This window comes from Stylophora pistillata, chromosome 7 (genome assembly GCF_964205215.1).
Source record: "Stylophora pistillata chromosome 7, jaStyPist1.2, whole genome shotgun sequence".
NCBI lineage: Eukaryota > Metazoa > Cnidaria > Anthozoa > Scleractinia > Pocilloporidae > Stylophora > Stylophora pistillata.
In genome coordinates this window covers 15,374,816-15,401,402 of record NC_142525.1, presented here as the reverse complement: position 1 = coordinate 15,401,402, position 26,587 = coordinate 15,374,816, and the positions used below count along the sequence as shown (strand labels likewise).

The 26,587-nt window shown below is 38.1% G+C and overlaps 2 protein-coding genes and 1 long non-coding RNA gene across 21 annotated transcripts in view; 1 reads left to right on the top strand and 2 right to left on the bottom strand.

The window, feature by feature from the left end:
• LOC111332589 (uncharacterized) overlaps positions 1 to 26,587 on the top strand; it is a 279,730-nt gene that overhangs the window by 71,415 nt on the left and 181,728 nt on the right. Inside the window, exons 2-6 of one of the 18 annotated variants that reach the window (XR_015989644.1) lie at positions 7,943 to 8,061; positions 8,932 to 8,976; positions 9,259 to 9,312; positions 9,494 to 9,738; positions 10,429 to 10,577. Coding sequence is in view for 2 of the 18 variants with exons in the window: in XM_088728015.1 (XP_088584141.1) it covers positions 7,943 to 8,061; positions 8,932 to 8,976; positions 9,259 to 9,312; positions 9,494 to 9,548; positions 10,429 to 10,435 (280 nt within the window). In the remaining 16 variants the exon portion in view is untranslated. The other 17 variants (XR_015989646.1, XR_015989645.1, XM_088728015.1 and 14 more) reach the window with 17 other exon arrangements.
• On the bottom strand, positions 10,574 to 12,450 carry LOC148726804 (uncharacterized). Its single transcript, XR_015989727.1, has 3 exons — positions 12,333 to 12,450; positions 12,147 to 12,197; positions 10,574 to 10,737 (listed from the first exon to the last, which is right to left on the bottom strand). It is a non-coding gene; the product is annotated as an uncharacterized LOC148726804 (long non-coding RNA).
• Positions 13,165 to 18,426, bottom strand: LOC148726803 (uncharacterized). Of its 2 annotated transcripts, none has more exons than XM_088728002.1 (2): positions 18,313 to 18,426; positions 13,165 to 17,797 (listed from the first exon to the last, which is right to left on the bottom strand). In XM_088728002.1, the coding sequence occupies exons 1-2, from the start codon at positions 18,328 to 18,330 to the stop codon at positions 17,444 to 17,446; spliced, it is 372 nt and encodes a 123-aa protein (XP_088584128.1). In that variant the 5' UTR covers positions 18,331 to 18,426; the 3' UTR covers positions 13,165 to 17,443. The 2 variants fall into 2 exon arrangements, with proteins under 2 accessions (XP_088584128.1, XP_088584127.1); XM_088728001.1 differs by having other exon boundaries at positions 18,273 to 18,412.

The window sequence follows — 26,587 nt, the reverse complement described above, 5'->3', positions numbered from 1 at the left end:
TAAAAATTCAATAACAGAAAATATGTCATTTGTAAAAGAGGTCGAGCTCTTTCCTAAGCTCACTAACATCCTGTCACGTGAACAGTGCGAAACCTCTTGCGGATCCTGGCCTGAAAAAAAATTCGAAGAGGCGAGTATTCTCCCAACCTAGATTTACGAAAATCCACTTCACGAGCCATCAATCCCCTGCCCTCAAGTATCTAAAGGTAGCAACAATAGCAATGTCATTGTGATAACAGCAGTGCAACGAGATCAGTTGTGAAACACAATTATTAACAAATTAGATGGTAGCGAATCCAAGTGGTGTGAAAATCGAGGCATTATACGCAATGTTAATTTACAACACTGATGTCAGCTATTTGCCAGTGGGCGAAATGGGTCATGTGGCTACGCTCTACACTTAAATGAAGGAAGTTTTTCACTATTAAAATTCCCATAGGAGATTAACTTGAATCAGAGGACTATAACCTCACTCGTTTGACCGACTCGACGACGATAGCCTCTGTCTGCAATCTCGGATGAATGGAGCAACTTGCAGTAAAAGTGGTCGATGACTTCTCGGGGAAGGGTCATCGCGCTTCGTAATACAGAAGATTCTCTCGATGCTGCCCTCAAAAGTTAGCTTTTTGTTTGCTCAAACCAGCGCTAACCAAGAGGAACCTTCACTGCTCTTAGTGAGAAGGAATAATATGTTATGGCGACAGAAACGAACACAGTTACCCAACGGATTTTGCCACAGAAAACAAACACAAATGTAACAGGAGATTTTTGTTCTAATCTTGACCTGGCACCGCAGACGAGAAAGCGTCTTAGTCAGTCTTCGTCGAAATCTTCGTTTGATTCACGCGGTTTTCCTTCGTAGGTCTCAACCGTACCTGCAAGTTCCATTTCTTTGTTGCTACTTGCATACGATGTAATACAACTCTCGGTAGAGCTTGCTGAGGCTAGGTATACATCGCTATCGAACATTATTTGAAGAGTATTTAAACGCTGCCGAGTGATGCAAAATTACAAGAGACGTAAGGGATTTGTAGGTGCCAACTGAGAGTATTCACATTCGGTTTTCTATGTCACCACTCGCTAATTCGTCACCAATCTATCGGACACTTTTAAGACAAAATAAAAGCACTTTAGGGTACAAAAACTACAAAACACTAAACTACAAAACATTTTAAACTAATTTTTAGCCTTTGGCCTAGCCCGCAGCCGTCAAACCTTCGACGTACTTAATTCAAGGTATGAGGTTCTTGTTACCTCTAATCTGGACCTGAGCCAATTTTAAGACTCATCCAGCCAGTACATTCTAGTCGTCATCAATGCTTTTTCCAAATTCGCCTAGGCTAAGCCTATCAAAAAGCAGACGGGAAAAGATGTGAGTGAAGTCTTTGTCAAGATACTCAAACAAGCCAAAGAACGCACACCTCAGAGTTACAGACGGACGAGGGAAAGGAATTAAGTCTTTTTAGATCTTTTGAAACAGAACATTCGTCACTCTTCCACGCACGGAGATGCCAAAGCCAGCATCGTAGAACGTTTTAATGGGACAATAAAATTTAAATTGTATAGGTATTTCACTGCTGCCAATACTTTGAAGTACGTCGAGGTACTACCTATGTTAATATTTGGATATATCAACAAAGTTGAGATGGTAAATTGGCCACCGTAACGATTACAAAAGCTGACGTTTCGAGCGTTAGCCCTTCGTCGGAGCGAATAGAGGAATTGTGGGTTGTGTGTGCTTTTAAAGGCAGAAATTGGAGCTACGTTATTGGTGGGAACATGGCAACGAGAAAAACAAGAATAAATTAGTGCTTGGTCTTTAGCCTTTTCAGACTAATGACCAACCAGGCACTTTTAAATGCGCTCGTGCACGATGCAAAACGTGTCCTTTTATTCACAACACTGATAAAGTATCGGGACCTAAACGATCCATTAAGATCAACGATCACTTCACGTGCACCTCCGCCAATGTAATCTATTGCACAACTTGCACTTATTGCAAAAAGATATACATCGGCGAAACAGGCAGAAGACTAGGTGACCGATTCCGAGAACACCTTCGAGACGTGGAAAGGAATGACAAGGACACATCGAAACCAGTCGCTAGGCATTTTAATTTACCCAATCATTCTAAGCAACATATGGCAATCTGCGGTCTTTCCTTAAACTTAGGTAGCAGGGAATGCCGTAAAAATCTTGAACAAAAGCTCATCTTTCAAACCGGCAGTCTAAATCCCACAGGGATCAATGAACGCTTTTCATTCCACTAATTTATTCTTGTTTTTCTCGTTGCCATATTGTATCATGTAATCAGATATTTTTTATTACATTTAAAAAAAACACATGTTTGCTATTTTTTTACAATAAAAGTGATTCTATGTTCATCAAGTCTTGTTCATTGAATTCAAAACGTCTGTAACCGTAAGGGTACGATTTAAAGGTCCTTTGATCCAATACGCATTTGTCGAAGACGAGTCCGTAGTTCTTAGTCTTTTTTGGTGTGTATGTGTTTCTGTGCGGGATCTCTCACAAAGTGTGTGGAGTTGACTAGGAGGGTTTCGTGTCTCTCGTCCAAAGGATGAAAGATTTCTTACAAGATATTGTGTTTTATGATCTTGTAATTCAATTGAGGAGCACTGCGGACGTTAAGAGAAGACCCACGTATTTTGCAGACGGTCTTACCCTTTTTAGTCACGTAGCCATAACTTTTAGCACCCCCCGACACTAATTCAGGATACTTCTAAGAGATCGGTATTCAAGATGCGTAAGGCAAGGATGTCAACGAGCGGATTATTGAGGAGCGCAAACAACTCGTGAGCTTGCGTGAGTTGAGTGACTTTACACTTGTTCATGCGTTCCTCAAACTTTCCCTAGAACGAATTCAACTTGAGTTTCGCCGTCATCTTACGTCCAGGATTCTTAGCAATGAGCGTAGGGTCGAGCGCAATCACTTCGCGTTCTTGGTACTTGTCCACGTACTCGGATCTCTTATGAAGCATATTGAGTTGATCCTCTTCATCCCAAGTCCGTGCTGGAAACCTACCACTTTCCTGCTTGATTTTCAACCAGGTGTTGACATAAGCGGCAAACAGGCCCTTGACCCTCTGATCCTCGGGAAAATGATAAACTTCGTGAATGCGTAAGATGCGATATCCCACATCAAGGGCTTTCGAGATTTCTGGAGTACACCACGTACCACACAACATGCGTTGCATCTCCATGTGAGATCAGCACATGTTTTTCTCCAACATGGATTTCACACCCTCTTCCTCCACACAGGTCCGACAAAGAGGAAACGTGATCCTTGGGTTCAAAGAGAACGGTGGGATGTCCGACTGGGTACATACCATACTTCTTCAACCAAGGGTATTCGGACGTGACGTCCACGTCACGTACTTCTTCCCCTTGGGTTCGGCCGCTTTGTAACAAAGTGAAGCAGCACCAGTACGTCTCCCAAAAAAATGCATCACGAGGATTGAGAGGTAGTACCATGTAAAGAGAAGAAAGAAACGCTTGAATCTCGGGTGAGGCACATACCTTTGATTTCCACTCACATTCCCACATTTCAACAACGGTATATCCCATAGCTCTTAGAGACTTGGTCTTTTGCAGAGTGGCCTGATACAAGGTTTCCATGGTATGGTCGGGAGGGGGCAAAGGAGTATCGGGTTCGGTCGGAAAAGCATTGACGACACCCATGATACAGACACTCCTGGAATTCTTAGACGGTGCGGGTGGTACGATCCAAACCATCTACGTGATAGGCAAAAGGTGTGTCTGCAATTCTCTATTCTTCCCCATTACGTACGTCTCGAATAAGTGGTGTAGAAGAAGAGTTTCTGTTCGTTCCAAAGCAACTATTCTAAGGCGACTCTCGAATGATTGATTGGGCACCATTCCATCCCCGAGGGGGTTCTACTGCCATACACTTCGAAGATAGATGAAATTTTCGCCAATAACGACTGCAGGCAGAAGGAATCGTGATACATTTTTCAAAAGGGTCAAAACCTGCAATCACTCGAAATTCGGTGACAAATTTCTCACAGCCGGCTTTGAGAAGGGGCACGTCCGATTTCCAGTGCGCCACTAAATCTTCTTTGAGATGAAATACTACTCCTTCTTGAGACGCGTGCCACGTTTCAAATTCCGTTTTCTTCGAAACAGACATCTCTTCTTTTTTTCAATTCAGAAATACCAAAGGTGGAGGTAAATGCAGACAGAGACATGAGCAAGAAACAAAAAGGATCTTTAAACGTGATACCCCCCACACGAACGGAAAGGACCTTGATACCCACATAGACCATATCTTCCATACGTCTGTCTTCTTGGAGAAGTTGATGTTGCAAGAAGACGGCATCGTGCCCTTTTAAATTGTGAAAGATGCAATACACTTTACGTTCCTCGCCAAATTCGTTTACGACCAAGTCGGTGAGAAACGCTAATAACTCGGATGTGCATTCAGAACCGTAAAAACAAAAGATAGTCTCAGCGAGAGAGGTGAGAGCACATACCAGAATGGGAACGAGGGTCTTATTGGCCGAGAGCATGGCTTCAAAGTCAGCGTAGACAAATACGGGTGGTTCCACATAGGCAGAGGCTCTTTGTTTCATTTTTAGATGCTTCAGGAGCTGCTTCTTATTCTTTTTCTTTTTCTCACCATCTTTAGGATCGATCTGCTGTATATTCTGCTGTATATTCTGCTATTATATTCAAATTATTTCGTTACCCCCACCGACGCAGCCCCAAACAGTTTCTTTAGAAACTATCAGCCTTTATTCTGCTGTATGAAGCATTGATATTCCAACAAATGCACCCTTTCGCGACAGACGTGACACTTTCCATGATGACATCGTTGGGGTTTTTTCAGTTCAGATGTAACTATCTCTTTACAACAGAGTGGACAACGAATGAGAGTCTGACGAATCTGGTGGGTACGATGGAATTGAACACATCTCTAGATCTCGTCGTAGAAAATTCAAATGAAACTACAACAGAAAATAAAACACTTATATAAGAGATGAACAATCCCTTTTTATTGGCGGTTCTTTTTTTTCAAAATGTTTTTACAGATTCTAACAATTTCCATAAGAACTTCTTGTTGACAGGTACCTTCGTAGATGTCATATACACCTTTTGCTGTTCATTACAAGAAAATACTGCTCTGCACTGTCACATCGACACTGTGACCGCGGCTAAAAGTACGCAATGATACCGCTTTATGCAGACCTATCTGCTAAAATGTTTGAATAGAGAGGTTTTTGAAAGGTAAACTGAAATTCGAAACAAAGTTATTTTAGAGCAAGTGTTTTTCAATTGAAGTTCGATGTGTGAATATTGATGATAAAAAACGCTCAATTCTTTGTACAAGCGCATAAATGATTGTCTTATTCATACTAATGCTGTCTAAGAATGCTATTGAATTTCAAACAGTGTGATAAAAATGTAAATGAACGCTATCTACACTACATTGTTTGTTTTTGGTCTCTATTGACTTTCAGGATGGTGTAAATGACTTGAAGGTTACCGCGAATGAGAGTGCATGTTTCTCTTTAAATTTGTTTGACGAATGAATGCCCAAAATTGTTATAGAATGCTGATTAAAATGCAAAAATCGTTATTGAATCTGGTTTACGAGCAAATGACGGTTATTTTCTATGTGGATTTCAGAACTGTAGGTCACCTTTGTTGTTCCTTTTGGAAATCTTGCTGTAATTGTGAAGATTGCCTCAACCCTTAAACTCTCAAGATTTGATTGTTAATTCTCCCCTCTGGCTGCTTCACATTTACCTGTGAATTAGTTATGAGAATTTGGTGTTAGATCATTAGAACAACTTCTGCCCAATGAGTTTGAGTACTCTCATTACCTGTTAGCTGGATATTTCTATGGAAAGTATAGTTTCATGTTAGTCACCTCTGGCAGTTAAAGGGTTGAGAAAATACAATGAATAAGGTTTTCAGAATTTTCAGTTTTTCCTCAGATGGTTTCTGATGGCAGGAGAAAGGTGTTTCAACTGACTTGATTCTTTGAAATAGTATTTTCTCAGAAAATAGTGGTAAAAGAAAAGAAATAGTAAGGAAATAACCTTGTCACAAAAGAACAATGAAATATTCTGTGCTATGTACTATGTCTGATTGTCCACATGATTGCTTTGTGAACTTTATATGCATGTGACCTGAGAACATGGTTCTATGCTCTAAATGCACCTTCACATTTTAGTTGGCCAAAAATAAACACCATTGCATAAGTGCCCATACTTGTTTTTTTAGAGATGCTCTGAAGTCCTGTAATGTGTATGAAAATGATGCATTAAATTTCACCAAACAAAACTGTTTAAATCTAATTCCAAAAAAATCATGAATGCAGTTGCAATTTTCTTATACTAGAGTGAACTTAAAGGTGACACTGAAAAGAATGGAGATTTTCTCTTGGAAAGTTGCAAATCTTGTTTCCTTGTTCACTGTAGCTTAGAGGGGTGAAATTTCATCCTCGTCACATCATAAATGAAGGGAGCATCCTTGAAAAGATTTTTCTACTGTCTTGATAGCCTCTTTGCCAGTTCAGTTTCATCAAGAGTAGTCAATAGGGTTCAGAACTTATCTCCTGAAATGACTGACATGCTTTCGATTTGGTACTGTGTCAAATAGTTTAAGGGTTCTTAAGTCAGCTAGTATTTTCTTTTCATCTGAAACTTAGGACTGATGGCTGTGAGAATATGCTTGAACACCTCTGTTGAACTGATGATCATAGTTCTCAACAATCTGTCTTTCTCCTCCTGATACTCTACTTGAATGATCAATTGCTTTGTTTGTTTTGTTGGTCCCCGTAAGTTTAATCTGCTTCCTCAAGTCTTTGTTGGGATTCTCCAGGAGGAGGTGAACCACAATGTTTCTTCCAGGGCCACCTGTCCAATTAGGGGTAGATGCCCCACCCACAGTTATGTGCTTCTGCATCAGTAAGAAACACCTCATTTTGGACAACACTTATGAAAATGAAAGGAATGAAAAACTTTATTTAAGTGTCTATGTTTTTAGCTATAAGCTAATGGGGGACACTAAAAAATTTAAAAGTCACATACATTTACATATGTAGATGATAGTTATTTACAGTAGATAATTAAAAAGATTATAAAGTTATTTAGTGAAGTTATAAGCATTTCAATTGCAGAAGAATTGAAACCAGGAAATGATTTGAAATGTTGTACCAAATTCTTATGCAAAGTTGCAAGCCTTGCACCATTTCCTTCTCTGACAACATCCTGGAAGTAAGGAGAAGGAAGAAATACTTAAGAATTCACATTGAGTAATTGTGGATCTTCATCAGTACTGGAATCATGTTCAACAGGATCTTGGGTAGGTTGTAGAAGGAATTGACCTGTGAATTTGTCTAGCACGGAGTGCATGATTATAGACCTGCTGGTTGTTTCCCACCTCTAACATGTAGTGCGGCAGCCTGTTCTTAGTTGGCTGACAGTTCTAGTCAACCATGTCAAAAAACTCGAGCAATGCTTCCACAGTATAACACCTACCAAGGCTAAGAAACAACTGCTTGCAGCTGTCCTCATAATGTTTTACACATTGATTGAGTGACATTTCTTCTCTGCAGTTTTTCAATGACGTACTGCATTGTGCCCATTTCTCAAACAGAATTATTGGTCAAAAAGTATAACAGATGGGCTGCAGCAGAGATGGGGGTGGGTCATGAGCCTTTGGGCTCCTGGTATGGTGTAGGTAGTCTAATTTTCAGCTACCCATGGGGTGGGTTATCCAGTTTTATAACAAGAATTGGCACACATTTAGAATAAATTGTTTCTGAAATTGATTTTTTTCAATAAAGCTACCAAACTATTTTCTAATTTGACCAATTATATGGCAATGTTACACTCAGAAATAATCACCCTCTGTGAGTAATACTGTATTCACTTGCTGCATCTGACTTAATTAGTGACATCCCTGGAAGACGATCAGCCCTGATACAAAAGTGCCAGTGGAGCTGTTCTCTCTTCTGGATTTTGGTCCAACAGGATCATCTGAGACAGACCTGTGAATACCGTTGGACAAAGGGTTTGGATTTCTTTTATGATCCCCGAAAAATTTAGCTTTGTCAAGCCAAGATATCCCCTTGAACTAAGAACCAAGTTTGTCCCTCTTCTTGTCACTTCTACTAACTCTCTGTCAACTTGGTTCCTAAGGCTTGACAGCATCTCAGTTCCAGAATCTGTCTTACTAGTGCTTGTTGTCTACGTAAAATTTTTGTCCATGTAAAGGTTATTATAAAAAATATCTCGGGCAGCTGTAGGTTTATTTGTGATTAAATGAACACTGGCACGTCAAACTATGTAAACAAAGGAAAGCGAACAAGTATGTGCATGCATGCAATTGTGTACACGTGCATATTTTTCCTCTTCTGAAGAAAATAGGTACTAGAAAAAAGATTGCGGTTAAACGAGCACGAAAAAAATGTGTGTACAAATTCACCTGGTCTTGGAATGAGGAAGAGGAATGTTATGTTGTTCTGTCAAAAAAGAAAGTTTTAAGGAAAGACATAATATTAGTGAGGGCATGTTTTTGCATCCATTGTAGGATCATGTGAAATAGCATTTGTTCTTTCAGATGTAGAGAGGGAAAGGTGCATCTGGTGAGGCATTTTTTCTTTTTATGTTTATTAGTTAACTTTGCGACACAAATTATTCTTGAAAAATTATTTCAAGGCTTAAAACTGCCATTTGAATTGTAAACCAAGAAGGTGAGTGCTACTTTTACAGAAGAATGATTACTTTTAACCACAACTGTGTGTTTAGCTTATGATTTAAATGTTCACAAAATTTCAGATGCACAATAACAATAATATACTACTCGATAGAGATATTCTGCAACCACATGACTAAAATACCTTAAAAATGACCGTTACAGAACTTATTGTTTAAACTGCAGATACTGAAACTCCATCTCCCCCTCCCCCTGCAGGAGGAGATTTAGGTAAGTTGCCAACTTAATTTAGAATAATATTTTCCTTTTCTTTCATACTGCTATAATTCCACAAAATGCCATGCATCTGTAAACAGTTTTTAGTCATTGCTCTTTATATTTGTAAGAAGTTGGAATAGTGACACCGCTGCCTCCTTGCAACACAATGTTCCTATTTAAGTCTGCACAGCAAAGTTGTGTTTGGATAGCACACTGTTTTTTGTTTGTCATCTGAATAGACATCTTTTTATTTTTAATTGACAATTACTTATAAGTTTGCTGTTTACATCACAGATGTTGATGCTGATCTGCCTCTACCGCCCCCTCCAATCCCCAGAATCACTAAAGTTAAGTGTAAACTGCAAAGTAATATTTTCCTTTTTTTCTGTATTGCTATCACTTCAACAAAATTAATGTCATGCATCTGTAAACAATTTAGAGTCTTTCCTATCTGTAAGAAGCTGGAATAGTGACATCATAGCCTCGTTGTTCAAACCAAGTATAATATTTTTCTTTGTTAGTAAAATAGAATACAAGAACAAAGACACTAGTAGCCATGGACACAAAACAGGAAAGGATAGCAGGTAGTGACCTAGCAAGTTACAGTACAGTAAACTAGCCTTACATTTATTCTAAAAAATATTGTTTTCCAAAGACAGTATTCAGAAAATTTTGAATTTGTCATGCTCATACAAAAATGAATTAAATTTTAAAAACAATATTTTTCAATCTGTAACAAATGAAGATTAATCCATGGAAAGTGCTCACAAACAGGTTAGTTTGCATAAAAAAAAAAAAAACAAGGGAAGGCATTGAAGGAGTGAGTTTTTTATGTATTGCAGCAAGTGAATTAAAATTGTTAAAGTACTTTCATGGTGTTAATTAAAAGCACTTTCATGATATTTGTATCTAATACATACTGAGATTTTTCTTACTGACTAACAAATTAAGCTGGGATTAGTGAATGACTGTGAAAATACATTGTTTGTCCAATCAGAGACACAAATGATAGTACATCGCAGTGTCAATCTCAATATATGCATGAAATAAATTCCTTTTCCTAAGAATTCTCACATAGCAGATAAAGATAATTTGTGAAAGATTTAAAGGTGAAAAAATATATATATTTAAAGGTAATTACCCATGTGAGTATTTTTGACTGATGGCAAAGAAATTAAAATTAAATATTGATAAACTAAAAAAAGCCCTTGAAGGTCTATTGTACTAACTCAGTTTGCAAGACACAAATATTTTATTCCCAATTACAACAAAAGCTGCAGTATGCCAGCATTTCTAGGAAAGATGAAGAACTATCATCATACAAGTAGAGATTTTGGGTACTAGGGTTATTCATTTAGCCCTTTTGGGTATATTTGTCAGTTGGGTAACATCTCCTTCTAAGGGTGTTCTCTTATCAAACCTTTTAACTTGTGTTTTTTTTTTTTTTTTTTTTTTTCCTTACAGGGATTGAGAGTGTTTTAAGTGCAGAGGAAGAGGGAAAAGAGGGGGCTGTGGTAGCTGTGGTTGATGTGGCCACCACAGTGGACAGGATTGCCATGCCTTCCACATCACCCTCAATTTTTATTAAAAATATTAAAATGAAATCAACTATCTCTCGTTCATTTTGTTAATGTCATTGCAGCAAATGAACTCAGCTATAACTGCAAATAACTTATTACCAAGCCCGAAGGCCACTTTAGAGAATATTTTCCTGAAGTCTTTGCAAATACAACTGAGGGCCAATATTCCTCCATAGGGCTTTACATTTGGTGCCTTTCAAAACAAAAAAATACATGGGTTACCATCTTTTAAGCGGAAATGGTCTGCAGGGCAAAATATTGAACAATTAGTTTAGGTAATCACATGATTTCGAGTGCAATTTGGAATAAATAAACACGAGTAAATTTTTTCAAAGACTAACAAAATTGCATAAGCCCATAGGGCAAGTGCAATTTGTGGTCTTTGAAAAATTTACGAGTGCTTATTTATTCCAAATTGCACGAGAAAAACATGCGATTATCTATCAATAATATACATGAAAAAAATATGAGGTAGCTTCTCATAACTACGCAGAAGAAGAGCGCGTGCATTACGTGCAAAAATAATTTATTCAAACCCTGCAAGTGACATTGACCCTCACATTAACCTTCACATTGACCAATCATTCTTACCAATCAGAATATCTGGTTTGTTTCTTTATTTGCACTGAATTAACTCTCTTCTGGTCTGAATTAACTGAAAACTGCATTCATCTTAACCAATCAGAACTGAGAATTTTTTCATGTATATTATTATGAACCAAATCAGCACGCATGTATTTACTTCAATACCACCTTGCCATATAATAGAGCAAATTTAAGTTTATTTTCCTACTTGTTTAAAAATAGCATAGTTCCCAGTACTGAGGATGTAACCCTTCACAGACCCAACAAGAATTGTGGGGTTCTTGGAGCAAATAAATGATACTCATTCAGTCTTCCTCCTAATTACTATTCAACTGTGCTTCGCAGAGGGCAAATAACGCCCTACACAAGCAAAAATATCACGCGGTACTTGTACTCTAGAAATATCCGCGAAATTTGCCCGCGCTGAATAACAATTTGGCGTGTTGGATTATAAAGACGTTTTGTTGTGTAGCATCGCTGAGTATTTTTATTCGTTATTTGTAATTTTGCGATACTACACTAAAAAACGTCTAGTAAGATATACATCTTTCACCTAGAAAAAGGATTTGCTTGGATCAGTTTTCAAACAAACTGAAAACCATCAACCATCATAGACGCGTTTCGTGATAATGCCTGTGGACATTTCACCACAGAGGCTGTTCCGTGCATCAGCCCCTCTGACTCAGAGTCTTGTGTACATAACATTGCACTGCCAAACAACATCCCTCAAAACGGCTATCTCAGAGTTTCCAGAATAACATTTTTTCTTTAACGAACTAAAGTAAGAAGTCGTAAATAGCGAAAACATAGACCGATTACCAGAGACAGTTAACATACGAATTAGTATCAAGGGCAGATCACTTAAATAATGATTTTCCGGCATCGTCATTACCAGTGTTCACCAATATACGTCAGTAAGAAAAAACCAGATGCGAGAGGGCTAACTGGCAAAAGCATTGTCGTCTGTCAACGACGAAACTTCCTACGAATTATTGCTACAAACTACTTTGCACTAACCTCTTCTAGACAAGTTCAAAGTCGGTCGAAAAGACTTGAAAGAAAACCGCCCTATGAAAGAATAGCACAGGATCTCCAAAATAAAACAGAACTATCTCTTTTAAGAGAGGGAGAAATAGCCAATGTGTGCAAAGCGGTTGGTGGCTTTACGTCAAAATTTGAAGCGAAAACGAACGTATCAGGCACCGTAATGACGATCACTTCGATCCGGCTTAAGCGTTTGGGAGAAAGAACGCAAGTCTTCATTGGAGCAAGAAAGAGGTGTGACGGAGGTGTATCCCATAACCATGGTAACAGGAAGAGAACGCAAGCCTTCCTTGGAGCAATAAAGAGGTGTGACAGAGGTGTGTCCCATAACCATGGTAACGGGATGGAGAACGCAAGCCTTCATTGGAGGAATAAGAAGGTGTGACGGAGGTGTGTCTCATAGCCATGGTAACGGGATGGAGAACGCAAGCCTTCATTGGAGGAATAAGAAGGTGTGACAGAGGTGTGTCTCATAGCCATGGTAACGGGATGGAGAACGCAAGCCTTCATTGGAGCAATAAAGAGGTGTGACGGAGGTGTGTCCCCTGACCATGGTAACGAAAAGGAACTTTTTCAAATACTGCAGGAGGGAAAGTACCCGTCTACTTGCATCGCCTGCGACTGATAGATAGACTTATAGTGCGGATATGCTGCAACAGCATCACACGGATGAACATTCTTAGTATCTGAATGTGCTTCGAAGAGTTCAAATAACGCGCGAGACGGGTACAAATATCACGCGATATTTGTACTCCAGAAATGTCCGCGAAATTAGCGGGTGTTTGTAGTTTGATATCACGCGATATTTGTGCTCCAGAAATATCCGCGAAATTCGCGGTTGTTTGCATTTTGACTCACTCCAGAGGCTCGTCAAAATACGGCACAACTCGTAAAAATACTCAGCGATACCACACAACAAAACGTCTAATAAGATAAATATATCTCCGAAACATAACTTATTGGCACCACTAATTGATATGTTTATAAAACATTCATGGTTCATCGTTCATTTATTTCACACTATTTACATAAAATTAACAGATAAAGAAGTATAATTGCAACAAATGATTACAGAATAAAATAAATAAAGTACAGATTATAAAAATGTGTGTGGTGGTCAAAGTAGCGAAGGCTTTGTAGTTGGCCACCACCGTACTTTTAGATATAAACAAAGAAATGGGACTAAGCTTTACTGGTATATAGTAAAAGATGTGCAAAGTATTTGTAGAGCCTAGGATTGATGTGCAAGAGAGAATTACGTGTATGTAATTTAAGGTATGTTAGAGATATACTGAACCAAGCAAGAAATCTATACAGGACAAGCTTCATAAGAGAAAAACAGACACACATACAAACAAACAAGCAACAGCAACAACAATGAACGAAAGCAGAAAGAGAGGCAAAGGAGAGGAAAAGAACAACACATCATCAGCAACAACAGCAGCATCAGTGGCAACAAAGACCGAAATATAAGTGGACAATTATTATTATTATTATTATTACATGTAACTCTGTTATTATTATAGTTATTTACATATGGATAGTTACATGCTATATATTTTATCACTAACCAGGTCAAATATTATTTGATTAATGAGAGATGAGGTGAACCATATAAAGTTTCTTAAACCTGTTCAATGTTTTTATGTTTTTCAATGCCAATGGTACAGTTTACCATATAACAGAAGCAGAGTACTTAATAGTAAATTTGCCTATGTTAGTTCTTACTTGTGGTAGGTGGAAATTAAGCTTGGCAGATTTTCTGGTCTTATAGGAGTGGACAGCTGTTATAGGTATTAAAAAATTATGGAAAATTGCTGGAACAGTTGATGGATTGTTATATAATTTAAATGCAAGTGAGCAGATTTTGAATCTATAACAACATTTTCAAATTTTCAAATTTCAAGGATTTGGTAGTAAGGGAAAGAGGGTCCTGTTTGTTTGCAAAAAAGATACTTCAGATGCATGTTTAGTACTGATCTTATTTAAATTACAGTAGTCTGATAAGTGTTGCCCCAACACATTGCACCATAATTAAGATAAGGGTAAATAAGTGCATAATACAGTTGTCTTAGCATCCTTAAATTTAGGTAATTCCATAGTTGGTGGAAGATTCCAAGGTTTTTTAGTCAGTTTGCTTTGTAGATGTGCTATTTGAGTTTTCCAATTCAAATGCTCATCTAAATTAATGCCTAAATATTTGATACTAGCTTTGTGGTCAATGTTTGAAATATTAATATTGTGTATAGTTGGCTTCTGTGGAGAAGTTAAGATCATAAAATTTGTTTTCTTCATGTTAACAGACAGTTAATTGAGGTTACAGTAGTTAATTACTTTCTGAAGTCCTGAGTTCATAACTGCCTCAAGATCTTTTGATGTTTTAGTGGCATAGAAAATACTAGCATCATCAGCAAAAAGTCAAAAGAAAGGCATATCTGAAGAGTTGGCAAGATCATTCATGTAAAGAAGAAATAATAGTGGTCCAAGGGTTGATCCCTGAGGAACTCCACAAACAATCTGGAGATACTCAACATTACCTAGTTTCACATGTTGAGTTCTATTAGTAAGGTAACTTGTGAACCAATCTAAAGCTTTTCCACGTACTCTACATTTATGTAATTTCCTTCGCAGTATCTCATGGCTGACACTATCAAAGGCTTTGGAGAAACCTATAAAGACCCTGCCTGTTATGAGATTGTCATCTATTGAGGTTTTAAGAGTGTCAGTTATTTCTAAAATAGCAAGCTCGGTGGAATAGTCATTTCTAAAGCCCAAACTGGTATTTAAACAAGATATTGTATTTGTCTAGAAATGACGTGAGTTGATCATTAACAATTTTTTTTTACGATTTTATTAAATGGTGATAAAACTGCTACATGGGTCTATAATTTGCAGGATCTGTTGCATCCCCAGATTTGAACATTGGAGTTACTCTTGACTTTAAGTACATTAGGTACAATACCTTGTATGATTGACTGATTGTAAATGTATGTGAAAGGTTTAGATAATTCATAACTAACAAGTTTTATTAACTTATTAGGAATATCTAATGAAGCCTTTCTTTCATTTAGATTTGAAAATAGCTGAGTCACATATTCTTCAGTTTTTACTGGTAAGTAAAAGCAATTTGTGGGGCTATTACATATAATTATATTTAGTGGGTTCATCATAAGTAGGATTAATTACACTAGCAAGATCAGGGCCAATTGTAGTGAAGTGCTGATTAAATTGGTTAGCAATGTCAAGTTCATTAGTGTAGACCTTACTATTTCTTATGATCCTGGAAGGGTAATTTGATTGAACTTTGGTTTTCGTTTTAATGATCGCACCAATAAGCTTCCATGTTTCTTTCAGATTTTCTTTGTACAGCTGAAAATATTTGTTATCATATGATATTTATCTTTGGCTTTGGCCTTTATTTTGTTAAGTAGATTGGAGTATTGTTTGTACTGTTTTATCTTCCTTGAATTCTCACTGAGAAATTGCAATTTATACATCTTTTGTTTCCTTTTAATTGATTTTAAAAGCCCTTGTGTTAGCCAAGGTTTGTTGAATTGTTTCACTTTAGAATTGGTTACTTTTTTTAAAGAGGCATGTTTAATGACAATATATTTCACTTTGTTTATACATGCATTAGTTATCTCATGAAGATCAGTGGAGGTGGAATATAAACCTTGGTCAGTTAATTTGGCTGAGGTCAGTTAAATATTGCTCTTTGCAAAAACTACTGTAATCTCTACAATATGTTATCTGCTTGTTTTTAGAGGTGAATACATTACAGAAGCAGAAAACAGGTAGATGGTCAGATATGTCAGCCAGAGCTATACCAGAAATAGTATTTTGAATGGGAGCATTAGTATAAATAAATTATGATCAATTAAGGTTAGAAGAGTGATCTGTGAATCTAGTGGGCTTTAAGTGATGAGTGGGACAAAATTGTTAGAATACAGCATATCAATATAATCTTAGTGTTAGCATGCTCATTGTACTTCAGGAAATTTATGTTTACATCTCCTGTTAGATAGACATGTTGTTTCCTGTTGCTTAAGCTTTTAATCATGTTTTTTAGTCCTTGTGTAAAATCTGGTACATCCGCTAAAGGATCGATGTGTATATATGCATCCTATAATAATATTTGGTTTGTTATTGCTAGTAATAATTTCTGTCCTGAGCAGGACTCAACTAGAGGCATGGTAAACTTTATATCTGCCCTGGGTATGGTTTTTAGATTGTTGGATATGTAAAGAGCACCACCCCCGGCAGCTGTTTCAGAGTCAGTATGAAAAAAGTGGTACTGGCCGGTATATAAATGTTAATTATAGATCTCCTGTTCAGCTTTGTTTCTAAAATAGCTAATATGTCAGGTTTTTTTTTTTCTAAAGAGTATAACCAATCTTCTAAGATAGGCAGATTTTTTGATAGACTTCTAATATTACAGTGGAATATATTAAGACTTATAATTCCTAGAGCTGTAAGGGGAATTGAATAACTTATTTAATTCAGAAGTTTCATAGTATTCTGAGCATGGAAAATTAAGCATAAGGTCAGAGTCCCTTTCATCATGTTTGTCACTGGATTAAGGAGCCCATTCGGAAGATCAATATTCTCAGCGAATCTTTCAGACAGGCTGGAGGTGTAGGAACCAATTCAATTACAAAATTCATGGTCTGGTAAACTAAAGGGATAAACCATACAGACAAGAGATATTCGCATATTCAAGCTAGAAGTTTAAAATTTGAATTACCATTGGTTCCAATTACAATTGGTATTACTTATCTGTCCAGTTAGTTGTCCTTTTGTGGGTTTGCAAACTCTTCAAAGTCTTCCATTCACAATTCTTTTCCAAGTATTAAATCATTGAGTCATCTACACTACAGATTGTAAAATGAGAATGAATGAATAACCGAACTCCCTTCCAAGTTTCTTGACGTAAATCGAATTCTGTGTATAGTCAAAGTTTTTATGGAATTGTCAAAAACCAGGATAAAGTTTCACAAGCTTATGAAATGTCTGTGAGTGTGAAACGAGTATATACAAAACGAACAACTGAACGCTTCATTTTGTTGTTAGAAACAAATAACGTTTCATTTTGTTCTTAGAAACGAAAAATGCTTTTATAATCTTCAACGTGTCGGAAAACAAGGAGCGCTTTAGTGATAAAGATTTCTCAGGATATGTAAAGACCAGCACCCCCAGCAACTGTTTCAGAGTTGGATTATTGTTCTGACCCCTGCAAGATCTCACTTGACATATAAAAAGTGGTTTTCTACTCAATCCTGACTGACAATGGCAGGCTTAATGCATGAGTGTGGGAATTTGTGGAGTTTCACATGCACAGCCAGGACATGGAAAACAAGGCAAATTGACTGTAGATCAAACCACAGTTTGCTTGAGATAAATGATGAATTGTCATCTGTACTCTTCTCTCTCCAATCCAACATGAAAGGATAAAAACGGTTCAACTTTCTCAGCCTGATGTCATTGATGCTTGTTAGTGGACATTTAGAGTTGAACAAGTCCACAATTTCTGCAGTGTGTTGAAGGAGTTGAAGTGCAGAGTCCAAGGGGGTTCCATTGCTAAGCTCTTGGTCTTCCATAAATACCATAATGTGATCTCCATAACTCTGCCAAAGATTAAGAATGAAAAAAAAAAAAAAAAACAATGAGGAATGAATTTCAGCACTTAATTTACCATCTTTTTTTAGTATAAGAATTGGTTTTGTGGTTGAAAGTAGGCAGGCTTTATTACCAGTATTTTGTCTGTATCTTAGGGAATGGGGATTATTGTTATATGTAGTGTTAATGAACTAGAGTTTAATTAATGTTATAGTGTTAATGAACTTGAGTTTAATTAATGTTATAGTGTTAATGAATTAGGATTTAAATAATAGGAACCATCATTAGGTGTAAGATGCATGATATGAGAGGTACCAGAGAGTAAACATATATAGCTAAGTTGCATGCATATTGAGGTTGTGATATATTGTGTAACTGCAGTTTAGGTAGTGATTATTAAAGTTCGGTCGGCCGTTTTAACCAAGGATTGGCGTCAGTTTTCTGCAGTAAGGCACAACAATTATGAAAAAACTAAACACTTACCAGTGAATAGTTCACCATTGACTATTGTTGTAATGCTAACCTGCATCAAGATAAGCATTTTTTGTCAAGTACATCTTCTGCCAAGTGATTTCTCATTCTTGAAGCAGGATCCAGTTCAATGCGGCTGAGTGTAAGGATGTAAGCTGCTCAGATCATGCATTGGAAGAGAAAAATTGGATTCACAGATCCCAATGGAAGGCACCTTTCCACTGCTTCCAGACTATACTTTTGTCTCCAATCATCAAGCATCTTGGTTTCTTTAATTTGTTGCTTTTCTCGGTGTTGTTGCGAATTTTCTTGAAATTATTCTTTCACATTCAAGAAATGTCTCAGTCAGTGATGGTGCAATGCCCTCAAATCACAAACTTAACAACAAATTTTGGGACCAACGGTCCGTTAACGTGGTGGGGTTCAGTCCCCTCGCGTCAACATATCTATTTCAGTACGTACCATGATGAAACTTTTCGCGCGAACAGTTGGTTTGGTATGTCTTAGCTACGTCTCGCGTTCTTTCAAGATCAAAACCGTCAGGTGTGTTTTAAGTTTGCATTTCGCCGGATTTATTTCGTTTATTATTTCGTTTATGTCATTTATTTTCGGTAGTTAGATTTGGTGTAATTTAACCCTTATCGTGCGGCTCCCGGAATATTCCGGGCGCACGTGTTCGTCCATGTGGACGGGTCCCGGAATATTCCGGGTTTCCGAACATCATCGTTTTATTGGCGGAGAAGTTCGGAATATGTTGGGCTTATATTGGTTTATGATCATGGGCCAACCCAAGGGACATAAATTAAGCATCCGACAGAGTTCCGAAGACCCGAGTAGAATAAAAGAGTTAATTAGCATGAAATATATTTTGTTGCGCGGTAACACTGATAAACAAAGATGGCGGCCAATTTTGTATTTGTTGATGAAGGAACTATTGATGAAGTTGTCGGCGGAGAGGATAGCGATTTAGATGAAAATACGGATAATTCTGACAGCAGTGAAGAAGAAGATGACAGAAGAGAAGAAGACAGTGATGGCGAGGCGGACAGCGAAGAAGAAACCGAAGAAGACAACTGGGTCCTTGGCGATCGCATCCCGCGAAGGCTTGACTTCACAGCTGATCGAGGGTTGAATGTGGAGCTTCCTAACAATCCATCATTCTCTGACTACTTTCATCTCCTCTTCCCCGAAAACCTATTCAACGAGATTGCATCCCAAACAAATAAATATGCTACGGAAACAATCGCATCTTTACAGCGAAGAGGTCGTTCACCTCAGCACTCGAGATTTAGAAATTGGCCTGAGGATGGTGTGACAGCTGGTGAGATAAAAGCTTTTCTTGCCATGATCATTGCAATGGGCCTGGGGAATCAAGAGAATATCCAGGATTACTGGTTCATCGACGAGGTTTTATCAACTCCCTTTTTCCCTCAAATTATGTCAAGAGACAAATTTATGAACATTTTAACATTTTTTCACTTGTGTGATAATGATGATTATGTTCCTCGAGGACAGGAAGGGTATGACCCAATAAAAAAGCTTGGCACTATATACAGCGTTGTCACTGGGAAATTTTCAGATGTCTGGAAGCCAGGCAAAAATATTTGCATTGATGAGGGAATGATTCCATTCAGAGGAAAGGTGCATTTCAAAGTGTATAATCCTGACAAGCCAGATAAGTATGGTGTTAAGTCATACCAGTTGTGTGACTCAAGTAATGGATATTGTTGTAGGTTTGAAATTTACACTGGTGTAAACCCAGAACCACCCAGTGCTAAAGGAAAGACATATGACTTAGTCATGAGGCTCATGCAACCTTATTTGAATGAGGGTAGGTGTTTGTATGTTGACAACTACTACACATCACCTACTTTATTTGCTGAGCTCTATAGGCAGAACACTGGGGCCTGTGGAACAGCCAGATACAGGAAAGGTATCCCCCAGCAATTTAAAAGGGCACAAGTGAAAAAAAAGGTGACAAGTATGTTATGAACAATGGAACTTTGCTGGCAGTTAAATTTAAGGACCGCAGAGTTTTCCAGATGCTGTCATCAGTTCATTCTGTTGTGGATGTAGGAGTTGGCCGAAATCACCCTGGAACTGGCCAACCAATAACTAAACCTGAGATTATCCATGACTATAACAAGTTCATGGGAGCAGTTGACAGATGTGATCAGATGGTGGCCTATTCTTGCTTCAGGCAACACACCATGAAATGGTGGAAGAAAGTGTTCTTCCACCTGTTTTCCTTAAGCATCCTGAATGCTTACATCCTGTACAAGCAAAGAACCCGGTCACCTGTGCTGCAAAGGACTTTTAGAAGGGAGCTTGTGAAGGAGCTTGTTAGGAATTCTGGCATCTCCCATTCTCTCACTCCGAGAGGCCGCCCAAGGAGGTCAGCCAAAGGCTTAACCCGTCTTCAAGTTGGAGGTCACTTCCCAGAGAAAATATTGGGCACTGGGAAGAAGTCCAACATCACCCGGGCATGTGCGGTTTGCTTTCCTGCCCAAAAGAAGATCCTAAAAAGGGCAGGAGAGAAAAGGAAGAGGCCAGGAAAAGAGTCTAGCTTTCAGTGCAGTGTCTGTAAAGTAGCCCTCTGTATACAGGACTGCTTCCAGTTGTTCCACACTGTTCAGGACTATGTTGCTGCCTACATTCGAAGACACGATGCCAATAATGACAATGAGGATGCTGAAACTAACTGATCATAACCATTATTCATCTTTTGTTTGGTTTTGTTAGGTTTTGAAGTCAATTCAAACACAGAAATACATAAATTTACAACATAGACCCCAACAACTGAGCTGACTGTTTTGAACTAATTCAAAACCAAACAATGTCCATAAATTCCTAATTTTGATTATGTGTTGACTTGACAAGTATGCAGTCTTGCTACTGTATTGAGAAAAACAAATGTTGTCACAGACACAGGAATTGTTTTATTAAGCTGGTGGACTAGGGCTTAACTCTGATTGCCATTTTAGGCTTATACAGATAATTTTTGGAAAAAATTAATATGATTTGTTTTTTGTTAATGTATAATTTTTGTCAAGTTTTTCCAAAAGCATGATTTCATAGCTAAAATTTTAAAAGCAAAACAGCTTAAAAGTTTATTGTAATAGAATAATCAGAAAGGCAATTTCTTAAGCTTTAATTTGATATATAGGTTGTTGGGATTTGATGAAATGTAAAGCTTGCACCGCTGATGAAAGGATCAACTGTCGTGTATAAGTGTGTTACTAAAAATAAAGTCAGTTTAGGGGATTGTAACCTGAACTCGAACTCAGCATGATAAGGGTTAATTTTGTTATAGAAACCACTGGTCAAGAAATAAATGTGTATGGTTCGGATAGCCATTGAGTACTGTTAACGGTGCGTACATTACACTTATAGGTCTGGATCTTTTAACTACTTTCGGTTTGCGGGTGATATGACTTCGGGCGAGCTGTCTCTCGGGCGACTTGACACTAAACCAGTGAATCAATAGTGACGTTTTTTTATTCCAGGAAATATTCAATCCAACTATTCAGTGCAAGAGTGAAAACCAAGGGCAAGCAGTTCTTCGAGGTGATCGATGCGACAGTTGTACACACGAAATTTTCTCAGCTGCAGCAAATATTAATTTCCTCGAATAATAGCCGTCCCTCGATTAATCGCCTCCTTTGACCGAAATATTTAAAATAATCGCCCCCCCCCCTCTCCCCTCACCATTTTCTCTTTCTCCTACCCCCTCCCTCTCAAGTTAAAAATTGGCATCTTGGGTAACAAGATTTTATTTAATTGTTCCGTGACCACTGAATGATTACAAAAGCAGGGGTTTTTTTTTTACAGTTTTTCCGATGACAACGTTCATATACTTCACTTTTTCCTTTATTGCTTGGCGCTCTCTAGTTAACACATCGGATATGTTCTTGTTCCTTGTTCGCAGTGAATAAATCGCTGGAACAACTAGTCCGTTTTCTTAAGTCCGCTTTCCGATAACCTCAGCATCGCCTTTATTGCTATCTTCTGCATTCAGGAAAGTGCAAACGAAATGGGATAGTTCAATTGGTACATGCCCAATAAGAACATCAGAGCCGCCACTGCTGTCATTTCCATCTTTATATAAACCGACCGCAAAGTCGTCATGGCTTTTGCTTCTTTTCTTTTGTCGTATAATAATGATAATAAAAAAAAAAAATTAAGGCACGACTTTCTGGGAGAAATATTTGAAATAATCGCCTCCCTCGAATAATCGCTCCCCCCCCCCCCCCTCGAATAATTGTCCCCTTTTGGGGCGAAAAAAGAAATAATCGCCCCCCGGCTGTTATTCGAGGAAATACGTCTGCTTAACATCAGACTTTTTTGGAGGTAAAAAAAGAAACTGTGGCGTAGTACATCAATCAAAAATTACAAAATTTACAGGTTATGAGTGAGAGTTAAGAAATCATGTAAATTAGCTCTAAAACCCTTCACTTTAGTGGTAGCCAAAACGTACTAAAATACAATGTTGTTGCTGACGCATATGTAATGACACCATTGAATAAAGATAAAAAATAATTTACAGACTGCCAATACAAGACTTGCCTCATACACTGCCTACCCAACCTAGTTTGTCAAGGGCGAACACTCAATATTGTCAGATTTCCTTGATGATTTACTCGACCTGTTTCTAAGGTATCCTTTTGTCGATATTCATCTCGCTACCCTTTACTTGGAGCTACATGTATCATGTATGGAATTTTCCTTTATGGCATTTTTACAGTCATGACAACACTTCACATCATTTATATAACACTTCATGAAAATCAAAGAAGCATATCGATGATAGAGTATGATTATAGAACAATATTAACGGATTAAACTGGGTAAAATGAGCTAAGCTAAGACGACGTACTTACATTAATCATACGACTCGCAAAGCCCTTTAGGAATTTCAACTGTAAAACATGGAAGAAAGTCCTATTCGCTCAACCTTTGTTGTTATTTAAAACTTTTATTTATTCAAAGAGGATTCATTTCAAATCTTCTCTCTTTTCTGTTACTAAGAAACAAAAAATAGCTACATCATTTTCAAGTGGTTCATCATATCCACGGATGGATGGCAGAGGAGCTACGAAACTACTTCAGCAGAGCGATAAAATGCCCAAGCCACAGCATGTGGACAAAAAATTTTAAGCTGTCCTACCGTTTTTCAACTTGGAGACCCCTTAACATAATTGATAGAAGTAACCAAGGGCGAGCGGTTGTCAAATCTGGTTTGTCGTTGGTCCCATTTAAAGACGTATTTCGCTGAACGATTGCTATCGGTTACAGTGGAATCTAAAGGATTTTAATGTTAACTGCTTCATAAGAACAAAAACTTATATTTCTTTTATGCTCGTTTGTTTTTTTCCCCGCCGTACGACACGACGAAATCGACGCATTCCACCACCACCTTAACGGACAAAACACTGATATGCAGTTTGCCAGCGGAGAAGTCGAAGAAAATAGCAAACTTCCTTTTCTAGACTGTCTGGTAAGCCGTAACGACAACTCACTACGGAGGACAGTTTACAGGAAACACACACTGACGGATTACTAGACGAGTCATCCTACAACCATACATCACACAAAGCCACAACTATCAGAACTCTAACACGACGCGCGCAACTAGTATGCGACTCGACAGACAGCTTATCCGACGAGAACAAATACCTTCACCGTGTTTTTTTCAAAGAACAACTACAGCGACGACTTCATTCGACGAAACACTCACCGACCCACTACCACTACCGAAACAAACGACACCGCAATTCCTACGACTACAGCAACCATACCGTACATAAAAGGCATGTCTGAGAACATCTCGCGGATCTTACAACCCTTCAATGATATCCGCGTCGCCCACAAACCCATCACCACACTACGTCAGTTACTAACCAACGCTAAAGACAAAGACGAACCGAGGAACAGACAGGGAGCGATTTATAAGATCATTTGCTCCGACTGCCAAGCCCGGCTCCTACATCGGAGAGACTAGCAGAAACCTCACAACAAGACTCACTTAACACAGACGGGCGACGAGGAAAGGTGATGTCAACAATCACGTTGCTGAACATCATCGACTTACGAACCACATTATTGACTGGGACTCTGCGCAATGCCTAACCTACAGCACTGACTACTTTCAACGACTGACTCTGGAAAGAACAGACTCTCCTAAACAGGTGTCACTTACTACGGCTCCATATAAACGACTCATTCACGACATGAACATTACAAGTGAACCGAACAGAACGACCTAACTTTACCGACGGATCGAAACAGATCAATCACGACCGTCTTACTCCCCTTGAATCTTACAGCCAATAACATCACGGCAAAACTGACCAATCATTTTACACGAACTGAAATAAGAACACTCTACTGACAACAATTATTCACTTGACTCTGAATGATGACTTCCGCACAAGTTGTCGAAACGTCAGTCACTATCACCGACAACAGTCCTTCTCAGGACTACACTCACCCGGACGATCAGACTACACTTTCACACGCTCGTTTGTTTGTTGAACATGTTCCATCTCATGAGTACCAGGTACCAGATCATAATGAGATGCTTGCAAAGTGACCCGGATGTTCGACCAACATTCACTGAATTAAGAAAGCAGCTCAAGGAAACGGAAACCCTACACAAGGCGAGACTTTCGATAATCATAACAGAGTGAAATTTGTTCGTGGTGGGATAAAGACTTAGCCATTTACGCTAAATATATATTTATATTTAATTAATATTTAGCGTCTATCAATGTCACGTAATATTACACCTTATTAGCTTATGGACACGAGCGAGTAGTTATCGTGACAGCTGATAGCTTGCATCAAAATATAATTAAGGTCTCCAGATGTTGCACATTTCGAAAGGTAAGAATAGCTGAATATAATTTTTCGCTTTACAGCAGCTGATCAACATGAAAATGTACAACAAGCAGTTGTACGCAAACGTCGAGGACTTAAATGTATAGACATGAAGTCACTTACACCTCGTTCATTGTCTCAAATTTTCTCGGTAATCATGTCCAGTGTCTTATTCGCAACTGGCTTAACATACAAACTTGTATTTCAAAATGAGGCTGAAAAAGCTAAAATTCGTACCAATGAATCCATTAAATAAGGGTGTAAGAGGTACCAATCTAATCTTTACACGTCTCTGATGGTAAGGAAGCCTTCTTGAAGCAGCTTTTAAATTCTTGTTTGTATGTTCTCCATCTTTTTTAAAAAGTGCACTTAAAAGGAGTGTAGTAGAAAAAAAAAATGACAAACAGGTAATTTAGTAGTGACTATTGATGCGTGAGCTTGTAGCCACCTGTCTCCCCCCTCCCCTGAAGAAAAGATTGCTTCCGAGGTAGTGCTAGATGGTGAAATGAGATACCACTGAGGAAATTTTACCTTGAAAAAACAAAGCAATCATATTCTCATTTAATGAACGTTTCTAGGGAAGCTCTCAATTCGTTTGGGATCATGTTCATCATTCATTCTGATAGACTAACGGATCTTGTTGGTTCCTCATAAGGCGTCCATATTGAACCCTACGTCACAGAAACACTTAAGTTACAGGAAAAGAGCTGCCAATTCAAACTAAATCCAGTAAAAGTACAAACAGAATATTTGGCCGAAGGTATCAGCGGCCTCTAAAATCTATTATAAGGGGTAGTCTTCGATACAGTCTGCTATCCTTAAAAAACAAAACTCCCTGTACCTCATTCTTTATTATGTGGACATTAATATCCACTCCACTTAATGTTCAGATTTCTTCACAAGAAAATCCTGTGTCTGTTGCTGCTTTTGCTGTTTTGTTGTTGTTTTCTTTTGAATTTTTTCCGTTATCTATTCATTTGTTTGCGTATGTTTGAAGGAAATACAAAATCAGCCATCAATATTTCTTTGGTACGGTGAGACAATATCAGACCGCAGAACAAGGTCCGGCTAAAAAAGTGCGATGCAGTACAGAATAATTCAAACAATTAAACCATTTCACTTTCGTTACAACTCAGCGCCGATAAAACATATTATAATTTTCCTTTCCATAGGATGATTTTACATAGGATGAAATTATTTTTTCCTATAAGTCAGGTAGTAAGTAATTTCGATTTAAGTAAAGTCGATTGAGTCGGGCTGCATAATTAATTATGTACAATTCACTGCGTAGCGCCAGTAATGACCTTTTAATAGAGGGTGACATGCCATGATATGATTTCGTGACACAAAATTGTACTTGTAAATCACTTACAACGCAGTTAAAGTAGTCTGACTTTCGTAGTCTTAGCATAAAGCAAATTCTCAGTCATGTATAAAGTCCTGTTGAT